General features: G+C 29.6%; 1 protein-coding gene across 1 annotated transcript; it reads left to right on the top strand.

Annotated features, from left to right (window-relative positions):
- Window positions 1-2,494: 2,494 nt before the first annotated feature.
- Window positions 2,495-5,506, top strand: LOC137806973 (probable protein phosphatase 2C 34). Its single transcript, XM_068607376.1, has 6 exons — window positions 2,495-3,148; window positions 3,380-3,627; window positions 3,718-4,026; window positions 4,470-4,587; window positions 4,790-5,013; window positions 5,158-5,506. The coding sequence occupies exons 2-6, from the start codon at window positions 3,385-3,387 to the stop codon at window positions 5,365-5,367; spliced, it is 1,104 nt and encodes a 367-aa protein (XP_068463477.1). The 5' UTR covers window positions 2,495-3,148; window positions 3,380-3,384; the 3' UTR covers window positions 5,368-5,506.
- The last annotated feature ends 4,882 nt before the right edge of the window (window positions 5,507-10,388 follow it).

Here is a 10,388-nt window from a genome sequence, read left to right on the forward strand (position 1 = left end):
GTAAGGCTCACTTTACATACGGATCTGGATCCATATGTAAAAAATCGTATATAATGCTCACTTTACATACGGATCTGGATCTATATGTAAAAATCGGTATGTAACACTTACTTTACATACGGATCTGGGTTTGTATGTTAAAATTCGTATGTAATGCTCACTTTACATACGGATCTGGATCTGGATGTAAAAATTTGTATGTAATGTTCACTTTACTTACGGATCTGGATCTGGAGTTAAAAATCCATATGTAATGCTTACTTTACTTATGGATCTAAATCCCTATTTAAAAATCCGTATGTAACGCTCGCTTTACATATGAATCCAAATCGGTATGTAATGCTCACTTTACATACGGATCTGGATCCGTATGTAAAAATCCGTATGTAAATAGCAAATTTCTTGTCGTGTGGGACTAAGGTGTGTGTTTGGTAGGATTCCTACCATTTCGAACATGATGATCATCCTTTGCTGCAAGTTATTCTTGCAACGCTTTCATATTTGTCTGGTGTTGTTCTTTTAGGGACTCCATGTCTTTTTCCATCTTATCTTGCATTTGTGTGATGCCTTCTTCATGTCTTTTGCATATTCTTTTCATTTCTTTGAAGGAGAGCTTCAAGTTGGGCAGTCAATGTGTTGTTTTATGGAGAGTTCGTGTTGGTGCAATGTGTTTATTATTGTGGTGGTCTTAGGAGAAGTTTTACCCGAGCCCTACAGTGGGCATCAAATGTTCTTACCATAAATGGATTTGAAGAGTTATGAGGTGGAAAAGAGATGATTTTCTCGTAGACTGAGCATTTTCGTGTTGACCAATCATAAAGAGAGGAGGGACGTCTACCTGCAAAAAGATTATACAATGCTTAAGTTAGTAAGAAAGCTCAAATATGAATGTAGTAGTATATAGAGTAGAGTATGAATAATTAAGTTTATACTTCATCGGAAATGTTTATTTTTATAGACCCTTGATGACTTGGAAGATTAAAGGATTATTATAGTCGTTAGGGTTGTAAAAAGTATGTAGTATTTGATTATGATATGATATTAAATGCTTGATTAGTAAATTGATTGTGTTATAATGAATTGAGGTTGTACTTTTTCTTTATTCCGGGTAGGGATAATGTTCAAGCACATTAGCCATAATAAAATTCAAAGAAAACTAATCTAATTAGATTTGTTGTATCAAGACTATGATTTATTTATTATACTAAACTGATTATTTATTTTTTTATTATTTGATAAAGTTAGAATGTGTAAGATTTCCAACACATTATACGTAAAGGAGTAAGTTAAATAACATAATAAAAATATACTAACATTGTTTTAAAATTTTTGACTAAGTACCATATCATTGGGTTCTTTTTGGTTGTTCTCATGTGATATGATTATTCATTAAACTTTCGCATTGAGTAATGTGAATAAGGGGAATATAGAGAGTTACTTTAAAGAATGAGTTGATTTGAATATTTTTAGTATAAATAATTTTTTTGGTTGCATGAAGGACTTGCTTAATTGGATATCTAAAAAGAGTTCGTAATTGTATATCTTAAAAGATTTTTTGCATTTGTTTTTGTTTAATTTGGTATGTTGAGCAATAAAATATTTTATTTAGGGGGTCTCGATTGGGAAACTATTGATGGAGTTTTTTTTATTATATACAACACAAAATAATAATATAGAATTTTTATTAATTGAATTATTTTTTATAATGAAGTTATGGAAGGTCACAAGATCTCTTGTTTCTTTTCCCTATATGCTCTGCTTAATCAGAAACCATTAGGCCAAAGTTTATGTTGGATTGAAATTTACTACTTGCAGAGTTCTAGCAGCCGAGTGGCAAGAGAGGATCTAGTTAATATATTATAATAAAGGAAAAAATCTACAGTTAAAAAACATATACTTAACACCACATTATAATAATATTAAAAAATAAAAAATAAATTAAATATGATTAAAATATTATTTTATTAATGTGTAATTACGTGTTAACATATATCACCACTCTATAGTAAAGCATGTATTTGCAGTGTTCATTGTTGAATAAAATTCATTATATATCATGAATGAAAAATGAAATATGGATTGAAATTCAATTATCATGCTTTATTCTATTCCAGCCCCACCAATCCCTATCTACCCTTCCCATTATGGTGGGCGGCATATTATTGTCTGTATCTTCATAGGTGACTTAGGATATTGCAACCAGATCTCGCTCAAATCAATCTTGGCCATTAATGCTTGATCGGTGGCTTGCTAAATTCCTGGTAGGCCATCACCATAACATCCTAGAATGCCACAAATGTCCACTTTTTCTATTGTATATCCACAGAGTCGTGTTCAAAAAGCCTACAATTTATTTTAGAAAAAAGAGAAAAAATAGATAATATAAATAAATGTGATGGAAAGTAGAGAGAAAAATGAATTATAAAAATATAACAAATTTTAGTATGATTACAACCACTTTCTACAAATGCGCATTTACATTGACCTTAGCATTGTGGAGACCCCCCAAGACAACTGGGCAAACGATAGCCTTGTGTTTGGTACACTCAATGGAATGAACTATTAAAATATCTCAAAAATCTATATTTTAAAAGGTTCAACCTGTTTGAATTTTTGTTTAATCTAAGATTGAAGATATTTACCTAAGACAACATAAAGAAAAGTTGAAGATCGATTTATTCTAAGCCAACCACTAGCCATAATCGAATTGCAACCACAGAATTAAGTTATTTAATTGACTACTTGTCAATTTGCTATTACAGTAGTTGTTAAACACCGACCTCGTATGACAATAATTGCTCTTTTATTGTTGTTTTTTCGATCAGTTTTTTTGTCACTTCTTGTTTATAATGTCTTGAAATTAGTACTCTAATTGCTACAATCTGTTTTAATCACCTTTCACTGTCCAAAAATACCCCCTTGTTCTGTATCTTAAGGTGGCCAAAGAAAGGGTACGAAAGGTAAAGCCACCACCCATTACTATGTTACAATCACAAATCAGTCACGTGGATCCAAATAAAGTGATTGCGGTTGTAACTTTGTAACTTGGGATCATGGTATGGGGAGCATAGCTTCAAAGGAATCATCTCTCAGTTTCCTCAGGCTTTGACAGTCTATAGGATTTGCTAGTGGTGATTACAAATCGCAGGCATGTATATAACCTGTTCTTGTCTTCCTTTAACTTTTCTATTGCATATGTTATCATGAAAGAACTAGAACCAGTATATCACTGCACATACACATCATGTTTTTCTCATGAATAACTAGTAAAACTAAAAAACTGGTCTCTTTATAAGTTCTGTTTACGATGAGGTTTCTATTAGCATAAAAAACTAGGAGCTGTAAGTGTGTATAACCAGCAACAATGATTGGAATGCAGTTATCATGGTTCTTTTTCCATCTTTTGTGAATGGATTGGCGAAAACCGTGTCAATCAAGAAAGAGAAGAATTGTAAAGGGGAAGATGGAAGGAAAGCTGCAGAAGAATTGGCAAAGGAAGCAAGGAAGAATGAATTGTTATTGAGTTCATCTGGAGTTGTTAAGTCGACCAAGGCCGACAATTTGGTTTCTATGTTCACTAATAGGGGCCGGAAAGGAGTCAATCAGGATCGTCTTCTTGTTTGGGAGGTAAGACAACCACTTTTTTCAAGCCATTAGAAGTTATCTTAGTGTAAAAATTATCAAATGTTATACTTTGTTGGCTATGGATGATGCCAGGAATTTGGATGCCAACAAGACATTACATTCTGTGGAGTTTTTGATGGTCATGGCCCTTGGGGACACTTTGTAGCCAAAAGGGTCAAAAAACTAGTGCCAGCCATTTTGCTCTGCAACTGGCAGGAAAATCTGGCTGCAACATCCCTTGACCTGGATTTTAAGATGGAAGCAGACAAACATATACGTGGCTTGGACATGTGGAAGCACTCCTACATCAAGACTTATGCTGCTGTTGATCAGGATCTGAAGCAGCAAACCGAGTTCGATTCATTTCTTAGTGGCTCTACAGCATTGACAATTATCAAACAGGTTATCTATATTCATATCATATGCTATTTTCATGTTTTTATATATTTTATTTACTTGTCTGAAATCTCGAAATTTTTAAGAATTTTTCTCTAAATGTATTTTACCTGAATTCTTCTTTTTGAAGAAAAGAAAAGCAGAAAAAGAAAATAAGCCAAATGAATTGGGGTCCTGAACTTGTTTATAAATAGGTGGTATTCGTTATTCTGATTCTGCTGCCATATATGTATGATGCTATCGGGATCGTAATGAGGTTCCCCTTTTAATAAGGAAAAGAAAAAGGATAAAATCAACTATAGATGATCATCTTGGTCTATCCTAGTCTTTAATTAATAATGAAGGCATAGCATGTTGGGTTGATGGAAATAATTGCTTTTAGTTACTAAATTTTAGTGGCCAGATTTGGCTTTGAAGTGTGCTGAAAATGTTTGTCACTGTTGTTTCAGGGTGAATATCTTATTACAGCAAACATAGGTGATTCTAGGGCTGTCTTGGCAACCACTTCAGAAGATGGCATATTAACTCCATATCAGCTTACCACTGACTTCAAGCCAAATTTACCAGGTCAGATTTATCTCTTACACATTCACTACAATTTATTGTTTGTAAAATTCAATATAATATTTTATTTATCACGAATATTACATAAAATTATTTAAATTTAAATTAATCTAGAATTAAACATATGAACATTTATCAAAATCACACAAATTAATATTTTAATTTGTCTGGATCAAACACTGAGTGTTGTATTTGATGATTTCAGAGGAAGCTGAACGCATAACACAGTGTAGAGGGCAGGTATTTAGTTTGGAAGATGAACCAGAAGTGTACAGGGTGTGGAAGCCAAACGGTAAAACACCAGGACTAGCTATATCCAGAGCTTTTGGAGATCACTGCATGAAGGACTTTGGACTAATCTCTGTGCCAGATGTCACACACACAAAAATTACCAATAGGGATCACTTTGTCATATTGGCAACAGATGGGGTATGAGTCTTTTTATTTTGTGTTTATTGAGCTGCTTTGAGAGGAGCTTTTAATTTAACCAATTTTAAAAGGAAAAGCATTGAGAAAAAGATATATCACTTGAAGTTTTGAAGTAATTAATGACTTATATTTGGTGTCTCTCAGGTATGGGATGTTATATCCAATCAGGAGGCAGTGAATATTGTTTCTGCAACACCACATAAAGAGAAAGCAGCTCAAAGCCTGGTTAAATGTGCCATGCGTGAATGGAAGCGGAAGAGAAGTAGTATTGCTATGGATGACATGTCAGCTATTTGCCTCTTTTTTCACTCCTTCCCTTCCCATCAGCTCCCACCCATTAAAACTGTTGATTAAGGAGAATGTTATCATGTTGGTTAAACAGTTTGCAGCTTCCTTATTATACACATGAATACATGTAAACTTGTATATAAACTTGTCAACTAAAATAACACTAGTGGTTGTCTTAATAAGACCATTTCAATTTCAAGTCCCACATTTGGGAAGACTTATAGAATACTACTTCATGCATCATTTAAAAAAAAAAATACACTTTCCATAATAAGTTGTGTGCATAACTGAAAATCCAATCTATTACTAAAATTGGTGATTGTGGAAGGGGAAGATGGTAAGTTAATTGACACATATATAACAAATAGATTCTTTCTCGTCAACTTATAGAGTAAAATTTAAATCTATGCAATATATAAGATAAAATATATCCAATATATAAGATAAAATTTACTTTTGAAAACTTTTATAGAAATAAAAAAGGAATTTCATAAGTAAAATGAACAAAATAAAAAGGAAAATTTTTCATATAATTTAAAATATTGATTTATGAATAATAAGTATAATAGTTAAATTATTTATAAATGAAATAATGATTTATGTAAATACTTGTTAAAACTAATAATTTATAAAAATATTTTTTTATGAAGAACTCTATTTCCTAACTTTTTATGGCTGTTTTTATTACAATAATTATTTTACTAATTATGTGTGTAATTAAAAATAAAATTTAAGTGTATAAATAAAAGAAAAATTAAAATTGACTTAGAATATTTTTTAATATAGAGTTTATTTTTACATTTTTTCATTTACATTTATTTAATCTTTATTTTATTTATAAATAAATAGCTGTTAGTATTAAATTTTAATTCAATACAAAACTAAATAATCACTTCTCTAAATAATTAATTTTTTACATTTTTAAATTTTTAAATAATTAATATTTTAAATAAATATTTTTTAAATTATAATATTTTCTAAATAATTATTTCTTAGTATAATTAGTTTTCTAAATTATTATTTTAATCATATTTATTTTCTAAGATATTATTCTTCAATATAACTATCATTCTAAACTTTTATTTTTTTTAAATATATTTTTTTACAATTTTATTCAAAATATTTATTTTTCAAGAAAATAATTTTATTTTAACATTTTAAATTATTTTCCTTTATTTTTAAATAAAATAAATAAAACTTTGTTTAGAATTCAATTTCTTGAAAACTGGATTCTGAATTAGTTTTCTGGTAAATTTATACTCAATTAATTACATTCAAACTTCGGTTCCCAAAAATCAAATTCCAAACTTTTACAGTTAGATCTATGTTATTTTAGAGAGAATCATTAAATTTAATCTTGTTTTTGATACAGTACTTACATCTTAAAATCACAACATTCAAAACTCGGTTTTCTAGAAATCAAAATCTAAACTATCAAGAAATCATAAATATAAATTATTTTTTGAAAAAAAAAATAATTAATTATTATATTAACTAAATTAAAAAAATTATTTTAGAAACTAAAACTTTTTTTAATTATTAAATTAATTTATATTATTAATAAATAATTTTTAAATTGATATTTAATTAACTATTAAAGTTTTAACTATCAATTATTTATTCTAAATTTAGTAATTCTAATTTAATCAATATAATAATTAACTATTTTTATCTCAAAATTAATTTCTATTTAAAAAATCATTAAACTTAATCTCATTTTCCTTACAATACACGGGTCTTCAAATCACGTGGGGCATATGTAATTAAAAAACTTCACCTAATTTATTTTAAATGAAATTTAACCAAAATTCCCTTTAAATAACTAATATATAACAAATAGAAATTGCAAGAAAAAAAAACTTATTATTATTATTCTTAATATAACAAAAGTGACTTCACTTCTCCAGCACAACATCAGTGATGTCTTAACAATAATGTTGTATTTATAATTGTATTTAATATAATTTTGCTTGTTTGATATTTGAATCATCTTATTTATAAAAAATATATTGTATTTACTTTCTACTATAATTATAATATTTCATTTAAAATATTTTTATTTTATAATTTAGACTAAGATTGAAATCATTGCTATGTTTAGTTCCACAACTTTTTTTTTATAATTTAAATTTTTTAATATGTTTTTTTGTTAATTTGTTCTTATTCCAATTAATATAATAACTCGCACTCTAATAAATTTGGGAAAAAATTACAAAAAATAAATATTTATTATGTTTTATGTTAGATTCTTACACAGAGAAACTTGGGGAATTTGGCATTATTGAGTTATGAACAACCTTTTAAGACAATGAAAGAAAAAAAAATTATATTAATGATATTTCATATGCAAAGATCCTTAGTTCTTTTATGCATGTGATGATTTGCAGTTGTTCTATATAAGATATGTTGTATTTGTTACTAGATTCATGTTAAATATGGGTAAGTTCTTTAAGTAGATTATTTCTTTTTGTTTTGGAGACTTTTAGTTTACAGTAGAGTTAGACAACATGCTAAAACGCTATTGTATAGGGTTATGTTAACTCATATTACATTTTGGACACCAACAAATTTCTCATGAACTACGTGTTTAATGACATTGAACTACGTGTTTAATGACATTGTAATAAGCTTGAAGTTCTATCTACAACATGGATGACAATGGGGCATGTCCGTGCTCACATAGGTTTACTTCGTGTTGAAAGGATAGTTGGGTTTGGAAGGATGGGGAGGTCTTATCATATACGGTTAATTTTGCCTATAATAGTCTTAGGAGGGGATGAGAAGGGAAGAATGTCATCGTGTTTAAACAGCTTTGGAGATGTAAAGCCCTGCCTTCTGCACTTGTTACTGTCTGAAGGGTGTTGGAAAATAAGCTAGCTACTAGGATTAACTTGGAAAAGCGTGAGATTGCGGTTGAAAGTCCTTTGTGTAGTCTTTGTAGGGTGGAGGTGGAATCAAATAGCCATTTGCTTTTCGAGTGCAGATTTGTTTGGCTAGTGTGGAGTCGTTGTTTTGCATGGCTTGGAGTGCAGTTTGTGTCCCATAATGATCCACTGCTAAATTTTTCTCAGTTTAGATTGTGGAATGTGTCTGCTTCAACAAATGAGATGTGGGGAGTGATTTGGACTGCAGTGGTAAGGGAGTTGTGGAAGCATAGAAACAACGCAATCTTTAATGGGGGAGTTGTCAATGGTTTAAAAGTGGTTGCATTGGTTCAAGTGAAGGTTTGGTCTTGGATTACGTCAAAGTTTCTCTCTGGTTTGTTCTCCTTTTTCAAGTGGTGTCTCGAACCTTTGGTCTGTATGACGATGGTTTCTTGATATATCTTTTAGCTCAGGTGTTTGTTTTTAGGGTGTTTTGTAATCCTAGGCATCCAGTGGTGCGAGTGTTAAGATGGAGTGTCTTAGGTCTTTTATTTTGTATAAGGGTTGGACCACCCCTAAAGTGGTTCACATTTATTTATTTTTTATTGCCGATAAAAAAAACCTCGTGTTGAAAATGCATGTTGATTTTATTGGTCCACGAACTTGCGGGGCAGACACACAAGAAATTTTTTTTTTAAATTAATAATATATAAATTTAGAATATCTTTTTATTAAGTTATTATTTCTTATTTAGATTAATTAGGTAAATGGTCTCATAGTATTATTCTCATGACACATGCATAATAAAATACAGGTAAAGAATATTATAATGATGTTCTGATTTTCAATGAAATTTAAATTTCAGTCGTGCTAATAAAATATTTCATTATATTTATATATACATTTTTTAAGTAATACATGTAGACACATAATTACTATTCAAATTTGAAAAAGAATATAAAATAATATATATATATATAATATAATATTTAAATTTAATTATAAGAAAACCTAAGGTCTGACTACTACATTTAGAATTTGATGAGTATTGAAACCTAAACAATTTATGCATTTTATAAAGATAAAAAAACACTATTAAATATTAAAACCATTATCGAATTTCATGAAAGTGTTATGAATTAGGGATTGAGGATAGTTTCTTCCTGCACCTCCATGCCTTTCTTCTTGCACCTCATACTTCAAAAAAATACTCAAATTAACCTTTGACATTTTTCATTGAATGTTTTTCCTTAAATTTTAGAATGTGGAATTCAAGGACTTCCCGAGTTATTGAATTTAGAAGTTAAAAATTGTGTTTCAGATTGTGAAATATTCCAGATTGCATAATCTAGAATACAAATTTGCATTACATATTATAAAATTTGGAATAGATAATTTTAGAAATTTTGAGAATATGAGGCTGCAAGAAGAAATTATAGGGGCGTAGAAAGAATTATTTTTTTAAAAAAAAATATGCAAGTTATGTTAGTCAGTCTGCCTTGCCTCACACAGACTGCGGGTTATGCAAGACAGACCTAAGCAAGTCAACAGGTTAAGATAGGCAGTCCATCTCGCAGTTTTTTTTCAGCAGGTCGTCCCACTTTGCCATCCCTATTCTACAAAAGGAGTAACTTTGTCAAACTTTGAAGTATAATATACTTTCATGGTGAAAATAGTGAACGAAGTCTTATGACTAAAAATGGAAGATCATGTTACTATCTATTATTGTCTATTGTGATAATAACAATGTTATATAGTTGTCCAAGAACAAAGTTTACCATAAAAGAACTAAATACATTGACACCAAGTTGCATTTCATAAGAGAGAAGATTATTCAAGGGTTTGTGAAGGTGATGAAAGACACAGCAGATCATAATCTCTCTTATCTAAATACGAAAGTTCTGTTAGACAACAAGTTCTTTCATTGTTTGAATTTGATATAGCTGATTGATGATTAAAAATGTAATGCGCTTAGTAGCATGTAGTGATTCTTGCTCAGAAGATATGTGTTCAACCAATGTGAAGATTTGTGAGAATCGGTTCAATAAAATCTTGTTAGGTTCGTAATTCGTTTAATTGCTTCTAAATGTTTGGTGGTTGAGATTGCCTTGTGGTTTAAGTGCATATGCATTAACTAATATGTTTGACTTTATCCGTGGGTTTATCTTTTTTATAAGAATGTTATATGGTAGACATTAACTTCCTCTTCGACTAGTATAATCT

This window comes from Phaseolus vulgaris, chromosome 3 (assembly GCF_000499845.2).
Source record: "Phaseolus vulgaris cultivar G19833 chromosome 3, P. vulgaris v2.0, whole genome shotgun sequence".
NCBI classification, from domain to species: Eukaryota; Viridiplantae; Streptophyta; class Magnoliopsida; order Fabales; family Fabaceae; genus Phaseolus; species Phaseolus vulgaris.

Excerpts from the sequence above, each read along its gene's own strand:
- LOC137806973 (XM_068607376.1), top strand. The coding sequence starts at position 3,385 with ATGGTTCTTTTTCCATCTTTTGTGAATGGATTGGCGAAAACCGTGTCA. Across the intron at positions 3,628-3,717 it reads ATCGTCTTCTTGTTTGGGAG|GAATTTGGATGCCAACAAGA; the intron begins GTAAGACAACCA and ends GGATGATGCCAG. Across the intron at positions 4,027-4,469 it reads CATTGACAATTATCAAACAG|GGTGAATATCTTATTACAGC; the intron begins GTTATCTATATT and ends CTGTTGTTTCAG.